We start from the raw sequence: 23,702 nt of genomic DNA on the forward strand, positions 1-23,702 counted from the left end.
TAAGTATATCGTTGTTACACGACCCAGCAATTCTACACCATGGCACAGATCCAAGAAAACTGAAAACATATTCATAGCAGTTTTATTCATAACCACCAAAAGGCAGAAACAACTCAAATGTCCATCAACCTATGCATGGACAAAACGTGGTCCATCCAGACACTGGAATATTATTCAATCATAAAAAAGAACGAAGTACTGATACATGCTACAACACGGATAAACTGGGGAAACAGTATACCACTGAAAGAAGGCAGAAACAAAAAGCCACATATTATGTGATTCCATCGATATGAAATGTCCACAGCAGGCAAATCCACAGTGACAGAGTAGATTAATGGTTGTGAGGGCTGGAGCTGGGGGGCTGGAGGTAAAGGGTGGTTACTACAAATGGGAACAGGTTTCTTTCTGGGGTGATGAAAACATGCTGGAATTGGATAGTGGTGGTAGTTGTTCAAACTTGTGAATATACTAAAAACCACTAAGTTGTACCCTTTAAAATGATGAATTTTTATGTTATGCGAAATTTTATGTTATCTGAAATATACCTCAATAAAAAATATGACTAGTAAGAAAAATACTACTACAATTAAGTGAAAATTTAAGTTTAGTTAAGAAAAGCCTAGCTGGAAAAAGAGTTAAGAACCGGTTAGGTGAACGACAGAAAAGCATGTCACGGTGTGTGTGTCACACTGAGTTGTTAAGTTTTTGGTAACATGTATTAAAATCCTAGAACAAGAGCATGTTCATATTCATGAGGCAAATATCTATTTCAAATCAAGGACACCCATATTCTCTCCCCGTGTCTTCCCTACACTATCTACGAGAACAAGAAAATGGCAACTTGCTACAATAAAGAAGTTGTGAAACGACACAAATACCATTTTAATTTGCGTGCTGTCAGTCAGCTGCTGCACGGTGTAGGCATCCTCCGTGTTGTACTGAAGCAGGATTGCCATCTGGAACGTAGATGCCTTTGAGGCCCCCCACATAAAAGAAAGAGAAGAAAAATTTAAATGCACAGAAAAAACTCCAAAAATACATAGCCTATGTTTAAAGAACTTATTTATGAAACAAATTCTTCAAATAGATGCAAGAATGAAGCAGATTTAAAAGGGAATACAAAGTCTTGCAATGCCATTGTGATGAGACACTTTCCCAAAAGACAAGTCATTTCCCACCTTTTCAAACGTTAAAATAATTTGGAATTTTCTTCTAAAATGTATCGTCTATGTAAATATACACTATAAATGCACCCGCACTCATTTATATAAACACATACACGCACACCTGGTATATACAGACACATTAAGCATCAAACTTCGAATTTGTTTTTGCACACACGTTAAGGGAAATGATCCTTTGGTACATTACTGACAGACAAGAGCCTTCCTATTGAATTATATTATTAATATATTTGGTTTTTTAACCCTAAGTACTTTACTATGAAAGTATGAAAAAGTAAAGTATGAAATGGTTTACAGTAAACCACAACTGCTCTAAGGGTATCTTTATTTTCAATACTAGAGAGTACACCAGGCACGAGGTAGCATGGGCTGGTTCCTAATTACCCCTCCCCCCCCTTTTTTTTTTTTTGAGACAGGGTCTTGCTCTGTCACCTGGGCTAGAATGCAGTGGTGTCATCATAGCTCACTGCAGCCTTAAACATCTGGTCTCCTTGTCTTAGCCTCCCGAGCAGCTGGGACTACAGGAGTGAGCCACCACACCTGGCTAACTTTTAAAATTTTTGTAGACATGGGGTCTCACTATGTTACTCAGGCTGCCGCTCTAGAACTCCTGGCCTCGAGCAATCCTCTCACCTCAGCCTCCCAAAGTGCTGAGATTACAGGTGTGAGCCGCCGCGCCTGACCTGGGTCAAATTTCTGAGTGTGTGCAGCAACCGAACACCCCCTGAAGCCTCCCTCCTCACTTCTCCCCTCTTCGCTCACATAATCCACGGGAACAAGCTGTGTACCAGACCACCTCTGTTTGCCTAGGCAAGCTCTTGGTTCATGAAAAGACAATGACACGTGTGTCTGTTTCAGGGCAGATCACAGACAACAGTGCTTCTGGACCTTAAGTAAAAACACAAGGGCAGGCAGAGCACAATGCTAGTGTTTTATATTGTGCCTTAACACGGCAGACACACCCCATGCTAGGCCTCTGCCTGGTCAAAAACCAGGGACTGAAATTTTAGGTATCATAGTATAAGCAAATGGATTCCTCTGTGTATATCTGGGGATAAATAAAACAAAATTTCAACTGTATAGTAATACACATGCAAGTTGATGAAGGTATCTGGACCTAGCATAACAGAATATTATACATTGTAACTATTTTATCAGAGTAAAATCACTGAAAGTTTAAATTAACATGCAACTTGTATCTGCAGAACCCGTTTGGAAGTTTCTTAACCCTTAAACACAGACTTGAAATTGTTCTTACAAGCTCACCAGTGAAATCTTCTCAGAGATTAAAATACGCAATTACTTGTGAGGCCCACCCTCCACAAAAGCTACAGTAGAAAGAGCCCGGACTTTTTTTTTTTTTAATTGGACAGCTCTTGAACGAGGGTAGGTTCAGAGAGACTCCTAAGCCTGGACCTTTTTAAGAGAAAAGACCTTCACTGAAATTTTGGGTTGGTCACATATAAGCTAGGATCCAGAAGGGTCACTTAAATTAACCTGAGCCTCAGTTTTATCATTTACAAAATGGAAATGTGTTTGGCTACATAGTCATTATTATTTAATATTCGCTATTGTTGTAGGCACTGAAGGGTACTATTAACGTGAAACTGCTTTGTCGAAGGGTGAGAGCTGTCATCCTAATTAAATACGTGTAACTGCAGCTTTTTAAGCCACCATCTGAACACCTGATGTGTGTCAGGCAGGAGCTGTGCCAAACACTTACTAAATTTCTACAGTTTGTCTTATCTTCATTTAGAATTTAAAAAATATTTTAAGATTAAGAGGTGATCTTACCTGCAAAGTGTACCTGTTTTTGAAGCAGTTAGTTACCAACTCTCCTTTAGACAACTGATACAACCACGTCAGTTTTCTGCCGCTGTGGCGGCTGGCGTAGAAGGCTGTGAATCGCTGGTAACTGCGCTCCAGCTGCGGAGGAGGACAGCGTCAGGCGGCATCTGCATCCGACCACATTCCCCAGTCCGCGCTGTTCCCAGGTACAGCACAAAGTCGGTGCTTACGCCAAAGTAAAGACAAATGCCAGGCGTCTGCCTCTCTTGTAAAGTGCTCTAAAGCACTAGGAGGTACAGGAAAAGGTTTCTACGTCAAGAACAGCAGGCACCATCAAGATGCACGTCACAGAACTAATCAGGCTCTGCTCCCGCGAGTAAACACCCGCGCTCTGCTGAGCTGGGACGGAGACGCCCACCGTCAGTCATCAGTGCTGCCCCAGGCCACACAGCCGGCAGGTTTACTGTGACATGGCAACGGCCTTCTGCAGAGCCGCTCCTGGGGGTGCCGGCCGCCCTTTCCCACAGCTGCTCAGCACTGACAGAGCAGAACACAGACCCGGCTCACCTCGGAGGGCAGGGCGAACGTGCACGACTGCTGAAACGGCCAGGACCCCGAACTCAGAACCTGAATGCTGAAATCCACTGGGGAGCGAAAATGCAGGAAGACTTTCAGTTAGTCTCACAAACAGAAAAGTTCAATCACTTCAAATCTTTATTAAAAGAAAATACATTAAGTGAAAAATCCTGCCTGAATATAACATTAAGGATTGAACATACATAGTTTCGACCCATTTTATTCAATTAAAATTAGTAAAAGGTGGAAGAGCCAGAAATGCTTTCCCTCCAAGAGTGACAGTTTTCCATTTAACTTCCAGCTCAGAATCATGTCGTCACGTGCTTGTTCTGCTTCATCTGCTTCTCGTGTCTGCCACAAATGACTTCAGTCCACTCACGCACGCCACACCGTGCCTGCCACGCACAGCATCACGGCCCAAACCCATGGAGACTGAAAACCCGGAAGTAATCAACTGTCTTCATTACGGTTTGTCTATCACTTAGTACTGTGAAAAGATATGCACTACATACATGCAAAACCTATTAATTATAATAACTTCATTTTCACAGATAGCTGAAAAGTCCATGGGTAAAACTCTCAAGTTTAACAATGGAGTAGTACCTTTTTTTTTTTTTTGAGACAGAGTCTTGCTCTGTTGCCCGGGCTAGAGTGCTGTGGCGTCAGCTTAGCTCACAGCAACCTCAAACTCCTGGGTTCAAGTGATCCTCCTACCTCAGCCTCCCAAGTAGCTCGGACTACAGGCGCTCACCACCGTGCCCGGCTAATTTTTTGTTTCTATTTTTATTTGGCCTGCTAATTTTTTCTATTTTTAGTAGAGATGGGGTCTCGCTCTTGCTCAGGCTGGTCTCAAACTCTTGCCCTCAACAGATCCTCCTGCCTTGGCCTCCCACAGTGCTAGGATTACAGGCGTGAGCCACCACACTCGGCCTAGAGTAGTAATTTTGACTTAGGAAAAATAAAATTAGTCACTTTTCATTTAAAAAGACCAAAATTATCATATGATACTATAGCATAAGGCTGCCATCCTACTAGTACAGCAACACCTTAAAATGAGCCCAGCCGCCTCTCCTGGGGAAATGAATTACCTGCCCCAGCCTGTACTAATCCCTAACGCAAATCTGAAGCCACAGTCTTTAGTTTGACTCTGTTATCTACATAGACCAAGTGAGTTTCTTATAAAAAAAAAAAAAAAAAAAAAAAAAAAAAATGCTAGAATGGATCATCCAAACTAAGGTTTAAAACAAGATAAAACAAGCCCCTGAGTCCTTGGCCTGTGTGTAGGGTGAACAAGTCAGCAAGCAGAAGAGGTGGGGCTTGGGTCCTGGATGCAAGTCAGCCAGACCCCCGGCGCTCTCAGCTGGCAGCAGCGCTGACAACGCTTCAGTAGCTGCCATCTCTAATGTCACATGGGAGCCAGGAGGAAGAGGGTAGGACATTTGGGAGAAACTTCCTGCCTCTAAGTCCTTGAATTTCTAACAAAGTATCTAGCATCCTTACTTAATGTTCTGTCCTTTCTCTCATTCGCAACAAGAACACTGCCTGTGAAAGCAGCTTATAAACATACAAATACTCACAGTCCAGTGGTTCTGAATTCGTCAGGTGCTTTTTGAACTGCTCATTCAAATCTTTGCTTACACCAATGTCTTGAAACATCCGCTGAAGTTTAGAGGTATACTCAAAACCACAAGCTTGCTGAAATGAACCCAGATAACAGTCTTATTAATTTGTATAAAAATATAAATGCATGCAAGGAAATTTAGAGAAACTGCAGTACATGACACATGCTTAATTGTACAAAACTATCAGTAAAGCTAGTAACATTTAGTTATATTTTATAACTATGCATGGATTAAAATTAATACACTGTCAAAAATAACACAACTATAAGCTGAACAGTTAAGTCTTCATACATACAATAACCATTATTTGAGCATCTAAGAGTAAGATATTGCTGACACCATGGTAGAATACAAAGATGAAATAATTATCTCTTTTCCTACTACTATGAACTAAATCGTGTCCCTTCCCTCTAAAATTCATATGTTGAAGCATGAACCTCCAATGTGATGGTATTTGGAGGTGGTGTCTCTGGGAGGTAATCAGGTTTAGATGAGGGCTTGCGGGTTCCCTCACGAAGGGATTGGTGTCCTCATAAGAAGAGACAAGAGAGAGCTCTGCGCTCCCTCCCTCCGCCATGTGAGGACACAGTGAGAGGGCAGCTGTTTGCAAACCGGGAAGAGAGCCCTCACCAGGAACCCACTCAGCTGGCACCTTGATCTTGGAATTCTCAGCCTCCAGAACAGTGAGAATCAATTTCGGTTATTTAAGCCACCTGGTCTATGGTATTTTGTCATCGCAGTCCAAGCACACAAAAACACCCATGTAACTAAAATTTGATGTCAAAGTAAAATATGTTCTAAGACGTGTAACGGCAGCCTGGCAAGCACTGAAACTGCAAAGGAGGCAGAATAAGGAAGAACTGCTCGATAGCAAAGTAACACTGATACCTCATGTCTTTCTGTAGCTACAGCGTTGTAGACAGTTAACCAAGCCCAGAGCCAAAGAAAATATCCAGTCAACTCAAAGCCAACAAAATGTGAATATGGTCCAAGGCCAAACGTGTGGGAAGCAGGAGACGGTGCCCGGGTGGGGGGGGCAAAAGGGCCCCAAAGAGTGGGGAAGGGTCAGGAGAGCAGAACACTAGTTGTGATAGGTTTTCAGCAGCAGAACAGCAGAGCTCACACTTTACAAACTCCTTCGCCCGCTTGATAACTGGGAGAGACCAAGAACTACTGTAATAATGACCCCGGAGCTGGGATTTTCAGGAGGAGCTGAACCCACCTTCAACTTGGATATCATACTCGCTTCGGCATCATCACTTGCGCTGTTCTGATGGACGAGCCTCTTGGCCAGCATCTTGGCGTAGAACTTCTGAAACACATCCTTGTCCTCTATGTACTTGAAGACGACCATCTGGCAAGGCCACCAAGAGAACACACTTAATGAAGAACACTCGCAAGCTGACTGTGCAAAGCCAGCTGTCGCCAGCCACTTGCCAGGAGCCAAGACTTGTGCTTGGTTTTGGCTGGGACCGTATGCCAACATTTATGATGGCAAAAAAACCTGCCCTGGAGTCTAACGTAAATATTTTCGGCAATCCCTTTCAATCACATTAAGGTGTACTAGATTTAGTACTAATGAGAAAGCACAAATGCTAAAAGTAATGACTCATTTAGGGACTAAAACCATAGATTTGAAATAAAATCAACCATTATTACTTTTTACATCCCAGATGCCCTATACAAATAACCTTACAAACAACTTGTGAAATGAATAGCTACTGAAAATGGATATGATTAAGAAGCACCTTACCACTTGATTGAGTGTGTCTTCCAGCTCTGCCTCTTCTGGGTTCTTGGAACTGAAATTTTTAAAAAGGCATCGTGTTTTAAAACAAATCTGAAAACATTTAAACAAGCACCACTCAGCCAAATTACCCACACATCAGTACGTGGCTCCAAGCATTCAAATGATCAGTTCTCTTCAGATCAGTATATGGGAGAGGGACAGTTAACTTTCCTTACCTACAGCAATTTAGCAATCTCATACTATAACGCCATCATGGAAGAACAGGAAACAATCACTTAGAACATCCAAGATGAAAATCAACAGAAGATATTTACTAAGTTTCCGAAAACATCGTGAATAAAGTTTTCCTTTCAGATAATCCACTGAAACCTAAGTAAAGGAGCTTTACTTTTGCAATTTCTTTCTACACTCTGCTGTAATTTAACTTTAGAAAAAACAAAAAGACAGTTTCCTTTTAATGGCCTAATAATTTAAGATAATGAAAGGGTTTAAATTACTACTAAAGTGATGCTTTCCATTTGTAGTTATGTCTACAAAATAGATGAGTGTTTTTTTAACCAACTGATTCATCCATTTTACGAACTAATTCAAAAAGTAATTTAAGAATAAATGAGTTTTTAAAAGGTTTTTCTACATGAGTCCTTAATAAACAAGACCTCTAATTCATATAATATGAACCAGCCACCAAGCAAGCTCTGAAGAGGTGTCTCTCACTTAAGAATAGTTGGCTCAGAAAATCCAATCCTATTCTTCCCACTGTGGGTCACGGCTGTTTCGCTTTCCCGGGAACAATTTAACTTAGTGCCTACTAGACTCTATTCTCTAATACATTTAAACAAGCAGCTTTGGAAATGTCTTTCCCTGTCTGTCTGCTTCAGCAGCCTTAACTAATAATAAACATATCAATAGACTTGATGAGGGCCATTTCCAAAAAGACAAGGGGTAAAAAGGACACTAAGTGTTTTGTGAAACCAAACTAAAGACCTAACAGAGGAGCTCCATATTTAAATTACCTAAACTGGTCATATTACATAGGCTAAAAACAAATGAAATCAACTCATAAGAGGCATTCCAATTTAAAGTCCCTTTTTATTCCCGCAGAGGATACATTGGAGGATCTGACTAGAATTGCCAAATTATACATTAGACCAGTATTGCAATAAACAGGGAAAAAAGTCAAAAACTCAATTTCTCACTGGCCTCCAGCAAATGGCTTTCTGGTCAAGTTAAAAGCGACAGTTATTGACCTTTATCAAATGTTTTCCCACCATCTACCAAGAAGACCACACAAGTTTTTCACATAGTTGTCTGTTCACAAAGTACATTAGATTTGCTGCTGTTAAGCCATCCTTACGTTCCTAGAAAGTGATGCTATGTTTTGAAGAATTATTCTTTAGTTCACTGATAAATTTGGTTTGCTAATATTTTACTAAATATTTCTGCACCTCTGTTCTTAAGTGAGTCTTATTTGCAGTCTATTTACTCTGGTACATGTAGGTATTCTCAGTTTTTTTTATATTAGGGTTATGCTAACCTTAGAGAGCTACTTAAAATGTAACTCGTTACTGTTAAAACCAGTACAGGCCGGGTGCTGTGGCTCACGCCTGTAATCCTAGCACTCTGGGAGGCCGAGGTAGGAAGACCGCTTGAACTCAGGAGTTTGATATCAGCCCGAGCAAGAACAAGACCCCGTTCTCTACTAAAAATGGAAAAAATTAGCCGGGCATGGTGGCGCATGCCTGTAGTCTCAGCTACTCAGGAGGCTGAGGCTGGAGGATCGCTCGAGCTCAGGAGTTCGAGGTTGCAGTGAGCTATGATGATGCCACTGCACTCTACCCAGGGCCACAGAATGAGACGGTATCTCAAATGAAACAAAACCAAAAAACTCCCCTCCAAACCAGTATAATTTGGGGGCATGGAAAACTACTGCAACAGAAAGCCAGAAGGGGATTATCTTCCTTCATTAAACTCTTTAACATTTGCTCATGTGATATTTGGAATAGTAAAATAAAACCTGAGCATTTCTAAAGTGAAAGAAACTGTTACAATGAAAAAGAAGCTAAGAAAAAACAAAACACACACACAAACAAAAAAATCAGTGAGGACTTAAAAACACAACAGAGGACAGAACCGTATTATAGTATATTGCCTCAGCTCTTGACACACATAAACTGATTAGGAAAAACACTAGTTGAGAAATAAGATGATTAAAAAGCAAAGAATATGAAATAACAATAAAACAAACTTGTCAAACAAAAATAACTTTTAAAAGTACACAGAACAACGAAAGCACTACAGTATACGGAGAGTCTTCTATTTTAGAAACAGCCAGTGGGGGCTAATACAGATTTTCAACTGGAAAGATGATATATTCTGTTTGAAAATTTTCTCGAAAGGTACAAAATGTACAATTTAAGGTATGTAAAATGTAATATAAATTTAAATTCCTCATGTAAAAGCTGAGATTTTAAACAGGCTAAGAAAAATCACAGTTATTTAATACCTTTTCTTCAACAAGGAGTCGCAGTACCGGGCCAGCAGCTCGGGGGACTTGCTGGACGACTGGGCCATCTTGGTAACTGCGTTGTTGTTGATGAAGCGCCCACAGGCCTGCGTTGCACAGAACAGTTAGAGAAAAGCGCCCCATCCGCATACACGCAGGGACGTCACAACAGCCATGTGCCTACCTTATCAAGAGCAGCCACGAAGCCAGCGTCGTTGTTGAATGCAGACATTACCAGGGCATTGTACTTTTTATGAACATCTAGCACTGTCTGTACATACATTTTGGGGTCCTTAAGTAGGGGAAAAACAGAAACAAAAGTTGGTTACTGGGGATTGAATTGTATATTAATGTATACATTAATCTATAAAATATTCGAAAAACTATGGATATTTCTCCAAAGAAGTTAACAAATAAGATCAAGAAATACTTTTGGTTCCATCACTGAAACACACAGGACATTTTGTTCATGTATATAATAAAAGACAAATCTATTAGCCACACTCGAGATGACTGATTTCTTTTCTTCTTCTTCTTCTTTTTTTTTTTTTGAGACAGGGTCTCACTCTGTTGCCCGGGCTAGAGTGCAGCGGTGCGATCGTAGCTCACCTTGGGCTCAAGTGATCCCCCTGCCTCAGCCTCCTGAGCAGCTGGGACTTCAGGTGCACACCACCATGACTGGCTAATTTTTCTATTTTTTGGTAGAGACAGGTCTTGCTATCTTGCTCAGGCTGGTCCTTGAACTCCTAGACTCCAGCAATCCTCCCACCGTGGCCTCCCAAAATGCGGGGACGACAGACGTGAGCCACTGCATCTGACCAAAATTACTGACTTCAAACTCATATTACGAGCAGTAAAAACTCAAAGGGATCATGGAAACAAACTTTTTCAATGTGACAGCTCTGCTTAACCAATTTTTTATTGTTAAAAGTTTGCTTTCTGGACTTTGTTTCAGCCAGAGAAACCAATCGGCCAGGGAGATCAATGATCAGCCAACAGCCTAGAATGCGGCCTAGAACACAAGAACCATGCAGAGCTCAGGTGCAAGCAACAGCAGGGCTGGGGCAGGGGGTCCACACGCAGGCAGCAAACCGGAAGGCTCGTGTGGACACTGACAGGGAGCAAGGTGGCGAAGCCGGGCCTGATCACACTGGGCCACTGCCAGGGCAGGCAACAGGGAGTTCCCAACAGGGATCATGATGGAAATGAAATGGGAGAGCAGCCCTGGGAGGCTCAAGTAGCAAAAGACAACAGCAATGACGGGAGGCAACGGAGACGGAGACAGGGCCTTGTAAGAAAAAACAGATCTATCTTGGTTGCTGCTGAGTACTCTACATGCAAGACACTGCCAAGCCCTTCACGGGGACTGTCACAATCATGTGGTGAGGTGGTACTGTTTTAATGCCCATTTGACAGATGCAGACACTGAGCCACAGTTAAGCATCTGGCCAAGGGTCAGTGGCGGCAGAGTTAGGCTGGGCCCCAGGCAGCCCGACCCCAAGCTGGGCATCTCCTCACAGCTCTGAAACGGGAAAGCGCAGGGTGCCAGGTCAGAAGGACATGCAGAGGCAGCCGAGGCCGAGCCTGGGCACGATGGCCCGGCTCACAGACAGCGGGCCCGGGGGAGAGGAAGGTGGTCCAGGAGGAGGGCGTCGCACGTGAGCCAGGAGGGCTCCTGACTGTCCCCTCACCCAGGCAGACTGAGGTTTAGGGGGCTTAAGATGTTTGCAATGTTTTCAAATCCCCAACATGTTAATCTGCAAGATTCAGGCACGAGAAACCAGAATTCTCCAAATTCTAATTATTCTGTATTTTTTGTAACATTTGTTTCTAAATAATAATGAGTAACCAGTAAAAATGAATAATTTTTCTGTAACAGTGTTATACTAAGAGTTTAAGAGGTTTCCTATACAAAACAAATGCAAGATTTATTATTATGAACAAATATATTGTGATAAGATTATAATTTCAGTAAGATATAAATATGGTCTCTACCTGATATAAACATTTGCTAAATTAAACAAGAACTTAATGTAGCATAACTGCCAAATAAAAATCACTTAAAAGATTCAAAGGTAATATGAGAGATACTTAATATTTTAAAGTTACCATCTTCAAATGTTAAAACACACAGAGCATTAACTGCCCTATCAGACAATCTCTTTGTTTCACGGCAACTATTCCAGGTGCAGAGAAGCTGCTTTAATGGTCTCACTCCAAGAGCGCATCCGAAAGCACCTTCCGGCTGGCACACGTCTCACGTCGTGTAAGCTGCTTCTTTTTAAGCAATGAAAATATTGTCTGTTTGACCTAATTTGGTTTTGCCATTGACATCAACATTGCTTCTGCTGATTTAGGCTGCAGATTGCTTTTTGATTCCATGTCAGATTACTCCACGACATTCATATTTTTCTCTCATATTTCTTTTGTTACAGTATTTACAAAGAACTCTAGCCGACAGTGAGGATCCGACCACTGGAAAATGCCAGCACACCTTCTTCAAATAAGGTAGCATTCAGACCTCCTAGCAAGGTTAACAGTATCACAAAGAATTGCAGGTCAAAAGTGCCGACTTAAGCACTTACTTTGCTTCCAAAACTAGCAATTTTTGGAACACCAGAGGATTTATAGAAAGTATATTACACACATGAACATATTAATACTTATTTTAGTTGCAGGAATGATCCACCCTTAGCAGCGGAGGAGCCTCAGACCCACACGTAGGGCAAGGCCTCAGGCAGCCAGCACGGCTTCCCTGCCACATGTTCTCGTCCTGGTTCCTGAGAATGCCGACCTTGACCTTCAACTCCGTGCCTCAGTGTGCCCTGCTCTTGCTTGTGACTTGTCACTGATGGATTCCTTTGAACCAGTAATGTCTCTATGTTGACTATAATGTTTCAGAATCATAATACTTTTTCCCTGTTTTCTTGACTTTTTGGACTGATTTTTCTCAGATACAGAATTTGAAAAATATAAATTTCTCAAGGAATGCCAGGAAGGAATTCCCATTTGGAAAGACAAATCTTCAAGAGCAAAGAAGTCTTCAGACTCCAATTCCAAGATTCCTGCTATTACAGAAGACCCAGCCTGGAGTCTGGCTAGTTGGAAGGGAGGGTTTGAACAGAACCCACAAAGGGCAGAGTGTACCAAACACTGGGCCCAGGAAATCTGAATTTAGCATCTGAGGTCCAGAGAAAAGTCATTTATAAAACTGGCAAGGGGCAGGCGGAGAGGCACACTCTGGAATAATACAGAAAGAATTTTAAGGAAGGAGGAGTCAGCAGCATCAAACAGAGAAAAGATGTTCAAAAGGTGAGTGGACTTAGCAACCAGGAGGCAAAGGACTGTCTTGAAGAGAGCAGGGTGAGGCCAGGTTATAAAAGCAACAGACGTAAGAAGACAGAAAAAATCAGCTGGATCAACTGCATATTTATTCAAGTAAATGAAGAATGGATTTTTGAGGTTTAAAAAAGGGAACAAAGTAGTAACTTGTCTGATTCTCGACTGTCTGTTTACTCAGTGGTACACGAGAGCTTTCGGCATATAAGAAATACAACATCTCTTGGGTCTCGTCCCAGAGGGATCTCATGCAACTCCCTACACGATTTCGATTGTTGTTCTTTTGCCAATGACCAACACGTTTATATCTCTAGACCCAACTTCCCTGCTGAGCTCGCATGACTGCCCCTGGACGTCCCCATGGGATTCCCAAACTCCGTGACAGAAATGACCTGATCCCCTGCCCCACCAGCCTGGGTCTTCTGGAGCTGTCCCTCTAAGTGCCACCACTCAGCCCAGCGGATCCAGCCAGGCACCCAGGAAGCACAACTCCTCCTTTCCAACATCTATGCCACCACCACAACCTGTCCATTTTTCTTACAATGTTCTATTGTATAAAAGTTCAAATACATTCAGAATTACAAAGAATAACAACATCTGCCCCATGTACTCATCATCCAGCCTCAATAACGATCAAAGCGCAAAACCTGTCCGTTGTAAAGTCTCTCTCATTCTTCTGTCCCCACCATAACAAGCCATGTCTAGTAGGCCACCATCATTATGGTTTTATCTGAACCACTATAACAAACCTAACTGGTATACTTACGACAACTCTTCTTTCTTTTAATCTATTTTCCACTTGGTAGCAAGCAATCTTTTTCAAATAAAAATTCTGATCTTATCGATTGCATGCTTATTGTAACACCTTTGACTGGTTTCCTCTTGCCCTTAGGATTAAGCCAATAACCAACATGGCTTTCAAGGGGCCTCCTCCTAGTTTCTCAAGTCACGCCAGACTTCTCAGTTAGTCGAAGGGCTATGTTTACACTCACTGAGGGGCTGCATTCCGTCTGGGATCCCCCTTTGCCCAGCTAGCCTCTAGCTCTTCTCTTAGTCTCAAACACTTTTTTCAGGGAAGCTTTCTCTAAACTTCCAAGACAGGCTAAGGCTTCCCCGTTAGAAACTGCCCCCGTCTCACTGGAATGCCTGTCATACTCGCCATCTGCTGCTGGGGGTGCCCTTCCTGCCGGGGCACAGCTCAGTGATGCCAGCTGGTACCATGTCCACCTGCTTCACCACTGCTGTACTTCAGAGCACCTAGTAAAGTGGCAGTCACGAATGATAATCACAATGGAATTATTACCTTTAATTCCATACATTTCCCCTAGAAGGATAATTCTTAAGGTCAACTTCACAAAGAGAAAACGTGCTTTAAGAGTCTTCGTAACTTCTCTTTTATCTTATCCTTTCTCATATAAAAAGGTAAACAAAACATAGCACACAAAGGGGTCTGAGGGCATTATCTTAGAGAGAGCTAGTATATATTTAGATAGGGTCAGTTGTGATCCTAAGTAAGATTGTATGTAACACTTGAATACTTCCTAATGACCTAGGAACATTCGAGAACACTGCCTGAAGAGGCACATCAGGGTGCTGCAGCCTTGGGGGCGCATCCTTTACCATGTCACACATGTAAGTCGGTGCTTTCCAGGCCAGTAACAGAGCTGAACAGTCCTTGGAAACCTGCTCTTATCTAGAGCTACTTCTCAGGGTACATTTGGCAGCTACATCTTGCATCCAGCCAGGGGCTAAAGAGAGTGCATCAGTTACAAGAGCTTTAAATGAGTTCTCTGAGGACAGGCAGACAACAACACGAACAGGCCAACCTCAGGACACGGACTTTGCTGGACAGAGTTCACAGCACTAACCTCTAACTTGTCTTTAAGAAGGAAGGGGAAAGAAACAAAGCCTCATTAAGTAAATAATACAGCACAGAATTATTTGGGGGCAGTGTAATTCTTCCCCTAAACATTAGCACTTGGCCTTTGGAGTAACATCTCCACACAAAACAGAGAAGCGAAAGTTTCAGGGGGGAAAAACAACTGCCAACCATTAACTAAAGAGAAAAACAGATAATTTGTCTGCATGCAGATTGCCCACTTTGACAATTACCTGTGAAAATGTTTAACCCCAGAATGGCTTTCCCTAACACCCAGCATGTTTCCGAGGTTCCCCCTCCCCTGGCATTTTGTGTGCGTCAGGGAATAAAATTAATTTTGATATTAACTAACAGACAAAAAAATTGGGAGATAAATGTGACACCTCAAAAACCATTTAGTAATAAAACAGTCTTGCATTTTCTTAATAGCCTTTTTCTATTCCATCATCTAAGCTCTTTCAATAAGCAGAAATCAACAGTTCTTCAGATGAGTGTGGTTTAAAGTTTAAAATATTGAGACAAAACCATTAGCAATTTAACAAGTGCTCTCTATTCTCATTATTTTAACCTGTCTACCTGCTACTTTTTGCTCCAACCATTTATATCTGTCTTGTGATCATGGCTCCTAGTCTCAGACCACAATGTATCTTCAATCTGATCATTACCTCTGGGCTCTGATCAACTACCTAAAAGTCCTGGTCCCAGCTACGTGGCTGCACGGGCTTGCGCTCTGACCCTGGTCCTCGTCACGCCCCGGCTCTTCTCTACTTCCAGCTCATGCCTTCATCTTGCCTTTAGTCCAAGGTAAGGCTGACGTCCTTGTCTGCGGCCTGTGGGAATTACCATGTAAATGCCGAGGCTCTGAGCTGACTAGATTTAGGGGCGAAGGGACCAGAGATGAAAATATTAGATTTTGAAAGCAGAACTAAGTTAGACTTGCCAGGAAGAACTGACCTCTCTGAAGAGGAATGAGCAGGATTCACCAGAGAGAAGAATGTTTCAGAAAGGAATAATTACATTAGTTCAGCAATGGGAATAGGGTGTAGGAAGACAAGGACTGTGGCTGCCTATCTCAATAAGGAGAGATGGGGACAGTGAAATTCATGGGCAGGGTCTCTGACTGGCCTTGAACCAATCAGGGTTCACTGCAGAACTTACATAGCAAGGTTTAAACTAGAATTTCGTCTGAAGTGAGTATAAAGTCAGACTGTGGTAGGGACATGTTTCCATAAAAGGTTTGCTTGTGAAACGATTAAAGTCTTCTCCGCAGTTGAAAGAAAGAAGGGTGCAGCCTGGGTCTAAAAATGATAGCCTGGTTATCCTAGACTCGAAAAGGTCAAATGTGTATTTCTTCTTCTAGAGAAAATGATTATTTTCTTTATTCCATGGCAAATAAAATAAATCCAAACCATCCTTGTGTCCCTGAAGTTATATACCTATAATTCACAAATTTAGCTATATACTATCTGAACCAATTTATATTTTAAGCACGTATCAGTTCTTTGCATAATTAAATTTGTCAGTCTGACTGACTTAACAAAACTGTGCTTACTTTTGTCCTAAAACAACTCCTCTACATTTCTTTTTGCTTTTTAAAAAGTTTTAATATGGAAAATTTTCAAACATGTTCAAAATGAGAAAGAAGAGTAAAATCAACCCCCATAAACCCGTCAGCCAGCTTTAAGGGACAGCTTAGGGCTCTATCAGTCCAGGATTTTCTTATCCTATCCTCTTTCTACACTTTAAGACCGTACAGATGTGCCTCACATCTCCTTTGACCAAACCAAGCTAGGTCAGACTCCAAATCTAAGGTCCCCTAGCTAATCTTATCACTGATTGGATAATTTCCTTCTCTTACCACACACAGAATGCTTGCATCAGCTCTCAGTTGTTTAATCATGCATTTGACTGCAGAAGAGAAAGGGAATCTTGGATGTATAAACTAAACCCAAATCTACCAGAAGTACCCGGCACTGTGTTAGTCTGTTCACTCTGGGGTTAGTTCATACGTAATTGGTTTTTTAATAATTATTTCTAACTCAATTTCTCAATCCAAACCACAGAACTTTTTCATAATTCTGCTAAGGTCCTAGGATCCACTCCTTAGTCTTATACTGAAAACTGCTTGTCAGAGCTACCTGATTTTGTTTCTGCCTATAAAATTCTTCATCTTCAGTGCCCCTTTTGTAAGCACTATCATCCCAATCCTGGAGCCAGCTGCTCTGAGCAGCGCCTGAACATGCCTCCTCTGTTTCAGTACAGTTTCTCTCAAAGCTGCAAACAACTCTCACAACTTTGCTCCCCAGGAAGTGCCTGTGGCCCAGTACCCCAAGGTTAGATCCAACAGCCCCGTAGGGCATCAAAGTTCCTACACACCCATCTCTGTTGGATCACATTTCAATACCAGTTAGACTGAGGATACGAGATCAAGGTTTGGTTTCAAAGAGGACTTTGTGCTTTTTTGTTACCCTTTCTGCCTAAAGACAGAGAGTAATGAAACATTCTCCTATAACCTGATTTATATTCATTTATGACACTGTCTTTGTAGAGGAGTACAATAGCTCCCAGATGACTGAGGAATGTGTTAATTAAAAATTCAAAATGGAACCAACTGTATCATTAAGCATTAATTAACAAGTACTTGTAAGTCTTCATTATTTGATTCTTCTTCTGAATTTTATTTTGGCATTTTGCTATAAGCTGGTGTCAGGAAAAATTATCAAACCACCGAATGACTCGACATTGTACTTCCTCGTAAGTTCATTGTTGGTCATTCCGTCCACAGTATTAGTGTTTTCCTTAGGATGAGCCCCTGGAGAAAGTACTGACTACCAAGAAAAACTGTTTTTCTGCGTAACCAGCTGACTGTACTTCACAGTACTGTCTTTACCGGCAAGCTCTCTGAACCGACTGCAAACAGTCAGAGGCAAATCCGGAACCTCCCTCTGACAAGAGCACTAGACTGCAGGGCAGGCGCTCGGAGCACTAACTTACACTAGGCTTTGTTTTGTGTTTCATTTCCTATCTTGCTGCTCTCTGGTGTATTTCATTTATCCTTTTCTCTTTTATGTATTACGTAAGCAGTCCTAAATCCTTTGGGGAACAAAATGGATTAAAACGTAAGTATATTCAAACCCTATTCTGTACAAGGCATTGTGCTAAGCTCTGAGGACACAAAGTGGAAAAAGCCATCCCTGCTGGAAGACATTTACATGTCTGAAATATAAACGTCATGTAAACAGTCCAATGTGCTATTATTTTGAGGGAGAGATTCCTACCGCTCTAAAGCAATCAGGAAAGGCTTTACTGGAAGAAAATGGCATTTGAACTGGGTTTTGAAAGACAGGTGCTCTAAAGCTAGAAAAAAGAAGGCCTGTGTCTAAGCAGAGACAACGGGAGAACCGGGCATATTCACAGAATGGTGAGAACTCCAGTGGAGATGCGGTGTGCGATCGGGGATAAATCCCAGTCGCGGAAACAAGGTGGTGGCCACGTAGCAGTTGGCTCCTCTTCAGCACCATCGTCATCGATGGGTCCCTGCTGGGTAAGAGTCTAGGCACTACAGCTCTAAAGAGTATAAAACCATGAGGTGTGAGCTTTGCTCTCAAGGGATTTACCACCTATGGTAGAGTAACAGGAAACACAGGAAGTTATAAACAAATATAAAGTGGTAATGAGAAAGTTTTATCAATGTCATAAGGACTTAGGAAGGAACAGTTGAAGGAGACGAGATCTCTTTCTAGAAGGAGGATTTGAACTGGCCTGAAGAGCAGGACCGAGCCAAGCAGAAAGCAGAGACGACTGTGTTACAAGTACAGACATTAGCGTGACTACAAACAGGAAGGGACTTGGGGTTGGGGGATGATGATATATAATAGTTTCACTGAAAGATGAAGTTCACGAAAATGAGGGCAAATTAGGCCAGGTGTGGTGACTCATGCCTGTAATCCTAGTACTTTGGGAGGCCGAGGTGGGAGGATTGTTTGAGGCCAGGAGTTCAAGACAAGCCTACGCAACAGCAAGACCCTAATCTCTACTAAAAATAAAAAAATTAGCTGGACATGGTGGTACATGTCTGTAATCTCAGTCCTTTGGGAGTCTGAGGCAAGAGGATTGCTTGAGGCCAGGAGTTTGAGACTAGCCTGAGCAACATAGTGAAACCTTGTCTCTACAAAAAATAAAAAAATTAGCTGGACATGGTGGTACATGTCTGTAGTCCCAGCTACTGGGGAGGCGGAGGTGGGGAGACTGCTTGAGCCCAGGAGTGGGCAAATTAGACAAAGATTTTAATTTAGCATAATATTGTGATTTTAAACATCATCATCCAGCCTGAGCAAGAACAAGAGTGAGATCCTATCTCTACAAAAAATAGAAAAATTTTCTAGGTATGGTGGTGCATGCCTATAGTCCTAACTACTATAGGGAGGCTGAGGCAGGAGGATAGCCTGAGTCCAGGAATTTGAGGTTGCTGTGAGCTATGATGATGCCACTGCACTCTAGCCAGGGTGACAAAGAGAGACCCTGTCTCCAAAAAAAAAAAAAGAAAAGAAAAGAAAAAAAATCCTTGTAAGGAAGTTTTATTTTGCTCTGTTTAAAATGAAGGATGAAGAATGCAGAGTGAAACTATAAATGTATTGAGTAGTATTTTTGAAAGATGAAACTGCTAATTATTATGAAGGATGAATGAGAGAAGGAGGAGTAAGACCATTTGGGAGGTGAAGTGATGGGGCCCAGATTAAGGTGGTGGCCTTGGGACCAAAGAGAAATGCCCAGAACAGTAAGAGCCAGGGAAAGAGGAATCGCCACACTTTATCGACTCATCCAAGAGGACACGGGGAAGACAGGAAGGCTGAGGCCATGTCCTAACTCGGCAGGAAATTCCAACCTATTAGATGACTAATGCTTGACATGCACAAAGGATGAGGGCAGGGTAGCCCATGATGCACAGCTGCCACCCCTGTGCTAAGGAATGGGAGAAGGAAGAGGCGAGTTTTAAAGTGGACGTGCAGTACAGTCACTGAGCTAGGCAGACGAAGTCATGGAATTTTGATCCGACAGAGGAGAAAGGCAAACCATTTCGATTTGGAATTCCTGGGATGAAGTCTGTTGTAAGAATGCCCCAGTGCTTGCTGAAGGAATGAATTGGAGTATCATGCAACTACAGGTGCTCCTTGACTTACTTAGGGTTACATCTTGATAAACTCAGCGTAAATTGAAAATACTGTAGTCAAACATGCATTTTTCACCTTATATTTTCAATTTACATAACCCCATTGTTAAGCTGAAGAGCATAATGAATGCATATTGCTTTTGCACCATTTTAAGGCTGAAAAATTATTAAGTTAAACCATGGTAAGTAACTCTGGTAGATTAAAGAAAACTAAGAGCCTAGCACACAGCCGGACACACAGTAGGCATTCAATTCTTTTTTAAACAACTACATGAAGGTATGGTCTCTGCTTTCAAGATACTCCCCTTAAAAACTTACTAAGTGGATGGGGCCCACCCTCCTATAATCTAATATAGAGAGAGATGCTTCCAACCGAATCACAATCTCACAGGACGGGGGACGGGATGGCCCTCATTGACCTACTTTGAGTTATTCAGCCTGGAGCCCACCCCCCATGCACTCCAAGAGGAGGCCCGATGGAGACCTGCGGTTCCCAGAGCTGGGACTGGCACGGGTGTCTGGCAGGGGACAAGAAACAGCATATCTAAAAATAGCACATTTCTGAAGGGCTCTTTTCTCAGTGACACTTCACTCAGAAGGGCTGCCAGTTTCATTAGGTACAGAGAGGGAGATACCATGAGGGAAATTCCCCTTGAGCCAGTTGTTCAGGAATAGACTTTAATTTTTAAATTGGTTTTAGCTATGGGAAAAAAAACACTTGTGAATTTAAGAAAAATTCACAAGTAGGTTTTAAAGTATTGAACATGAAAAATATTTGAATTACATTATGCATTTGAAACTTGTAACAATTTCAGTCTAAGCCAGACATCAGCAGTAAAGCTGGTTTCTAACCAAATTAATGGTGTAAATGGAATAACAGAAGGACTAGATAGATAGGAACTGTTCTTATTTGGTCTCTCGAAGGAATTTATTTAAAATAAAGAACAGTTTGGATGTAACAGAGTATTATATAGTCCAGAGCAACACACAGAATTGACATGTTAGGAAACATTTTTGCTCTTAAAAACTCATTTACATTCTGCCTTCTGTGGAATTTAATATGCTAATTATAAATGATTCTCATACACTATTATTCAACTCAATTAGGCAAAAAATTTCAAACTTTAAAAAAATTGTGTTCTCATGGTAGTTAAATCCCACTCAAAATCATATATAATAATTGTAAATTTTTACTAATTCAAACAACCTCTTTTTCTCCTGCTTTTTTTGTTAACAGCGGGTTTTAGAAAACAAGTTTTCCAACTCTGTGGCTTGAGTTACAATCTCTTTTAAATTTACCACATATGTGATGAAAACTAACACCTATTTAAAATTTACTTTTTTTAGAACCTGTATTTATTTTTTTCTGACAAGTATTTAAGCACCTACTGTGTGCCAGGCTGCGCAGTGGGTACACATGCTCTTCCTTGAGCTTCCTCAAGTTTTGTGGACTTTCCCATCACTGGCAAACAGAGGTGGCAAGTATAAACCTCAACCAGGGAGGGTTGTGTGAGAAATCCATGTGCCAGTCACATGGCACTGCAAACTTAGCAGTCAACTGAACTTTACAAAGAGAATAAAACTAAATTTCAGGAAAAACTCCTTTTGCAGAAAATACGAAAAGTATATTTGCTTTCCTAAACATTTTTCTTCACAACAGCTATTTTGAAAACCACAGGTGAGTTTAATATAAAAATAGTTCTTATGAAAATATTAATTATAATCAATAACAAAAAAATTAATGTCCGACTTTTGAAAGTGAAGGCAGATGTAACACAAATTTCCTAAGCTGTAACTCTTTTTCACCGGGGAAAATTGTGTTTTGGTTTTACAATTCAGGTTAATCAGTGCCTTACATTTAAGTAATTCAAGTATTTAAAAAGCTTAATTTCTAGTAACAAAAAAATTAATGTCCGACTTTTGAAAGTGAAGGCAGATGTAACACAAATTTCCTAAGCTGTAACTCTTTTTCACCGGGGAAAACTGTGTTTTGGTTTTACAATTCAGGTTAATCAGTGCCTTACATTTAAGTAATTCAAGTATTTAAAAAGCTTAATTTCTAGTAAAATATAACTGCTGGATATGAAATTATTTCTACATAGAAACTGTATTTTTGCTTTAACTGCCCCGGAATAAATAAATGTCCGATTCAAGACTCACTGACTAAGTCAATCGGGCAGCATTATTCAGTGCCCAAAACCTCAGGCAGCTGACTGTACCCAAAGGAAAGAAAACAAAGGGACTTGAGAATTATAGTAAGTTATTTCTCCAATTTAGAACCTTACTTTGTTTTGGAAAAGATGGACATTAGAAGTATTATTCCCATCATTCCTAAGAAAATGAAAACACAACTTATAGTGTTTGTTTATTTTTTTAGAAGATGGGGTCTCCACTATGTTGCCCAGGTTGGGCTCAAGTGATCTTCCTGCCTCTGCCTCCCAAGTAGCTGCGACTACCGGCACACACCACCACACCCAGCTATAATGTTTATTTTTAATCTAACTATATCTACATAGAACACAAGTCTCCTAAGGCCAATCTCATATCTAATATATGTATCTCCTACTCTGATCTGTATCTGGTAAAGCAACAGACTTATCACTTAACTCATTTCAAGGGGATTCAAGTCATTTAGTTGGCTCTGCTGTCCATAAAGCTAAACTGAGTTTTGAATTAAGAACTGTGAAAACGCCTTATGTTATTGAAAAGATGTCTTCATCAAGTTGGTCTCTTCTGAATCACGGGTACGCGCACATGCGTGTGTGTGTCTAGTATGTGTCTATCAGGCCTTTTTAAAAAGGAACATTTAGTTTGGAAATAAGAAAAGTCATCAAAATGTAAGGATAATTTTTAATGAATTTTTTAAATTAAAAAAATTGTGTGTACTCATAAGAACAGCAATCATCACTGCTGAGCACTTAAGTGCCCTGATACAAGCACTTTACATGCATTATTTATTCACAAAAACCCTATGAGGTAGGCACTATCATTATTTTATCCCCCCTCCTCCCAAATAAATGATATAGACAGGAGAAGCAGGTCCCCAAGGTCAGACAGCTGTAAATGGTGGTGCTGGGATCTGAACCTGAACAGACGGGTCCAGGGGCTGTAATCAGTCACTACACTGTAATGACACTGCATGTCTCGACACTGGGACTTCATACTTAGGCTTGTTATACCAAAACCTGGACATCTTTTTCAAAAAACCCTCTACACTAAGCCAGTTCCCTCCCATCTTGTGAGCATAAATCGACTGTTTTATAAACTTAAAGGAAAGACTTTTCTTCATCCCTCTAATAATTCAGACGTGGCAGAGTGTGAGGCAGCAACCCCCATAATTAAACATGGAAAAAAAACCTTCCAAAGATAGCAGGGAAATAAGGATTTTAAAAAAATACTAAAGATGCTATCATCAAAACTAATTAACATTAAGCACGATAAGAAATAAATAAAAGTTTTCTGAATTCAGACATAAGAACTAAATGTGTTTTAGAAGGTTTTCTTCTCCATTACTTCTCCCAAACACTATTAAAATAAAAGTTCACAACAGGAACAAAACTGAAGACAATTGGCCTATGTCTTAGAAACCTGTGATACTTTCTACGTAAAATTATCACCTAAAGTATAGATAACCTAGCAGGATATTCTATGTAGCTCCTGGGTGGGCGGAGGAGGAGGAAATGTGAACTGCAGGCCCTCGGCAGTGCACACGGCCTGCGGTTTCAGCTGGAGGGTACTACTCAGATCGGAGTTCCTGAAAGGCAAACCTGTGGACTGTGGGTGGCAGAGCAGAAGCTTCTAGGAGCCTTTTTCTTCTAAACAAGCATCTTCTCTCTTTTAGCACAAGGAATGTAACAGTGAGAAGGAAAAAAAACTATAACATCCTTA

General features: G+C 41.2%; 1 protein-coding gene across 1 annotated transcript in view; it reads right to left on the reverse strand.

Moving 5' to 3' along the window:
* The window catches only part of CUL1 (cullin 1), a 105,169-nt gene that overhangs the window by 6,587 nt on the left and 74,880 nt on the right, over positions 1–23,702 (reverse strand). The window contains exons 10-17 of the mRNA XM_012662136.1: positions 9,611–9,718; positions 9,427–9,533; positions 6,927–6,975; positions 6,396–6,527; positions 5,129–5,246; positions 3,543–3,619; positions 2,982–3,113; positions 882–974 (exon numbers count right to left, since the gene is read on the reverse strand). Of these exons, the coding sequence (XP_012517590.1) occupies positions 882–974; positions 2,982–3,113; positions 3,543–3,619; positions 5,129–5,246; positions 6,396–6,527; positions 6,927–6,975; positions 9,427–9,533; positions 9,611–9,718 (816 nt within the window). The remainder of the gene's footprint in view (positions 1–881; positions 975–2,981; positions 3,114–3,542; positions 3,620–5,128; positions 5,247–6,395; positions 6,528–6,926; positions 6,976–9,426; positions 9,534–9,610; positions 9,719–23,702) is intronic.

Source organism: Propithecus coquereli, unplaced genomic scaffold (assembly GCF_000956105.1).
Source record: "Propithecus coquereli isolate 6110/MARCELLA unplaced genomic scaffold, Pcoq_1.0 Scaffold75, whole genome shotgun sequence".
Lineage (NCBI taxonomy): Eukaryota > Metazoa > Chordata > Mammalia > Primates > Indriidae > Propithecus > Propithecus coquereli.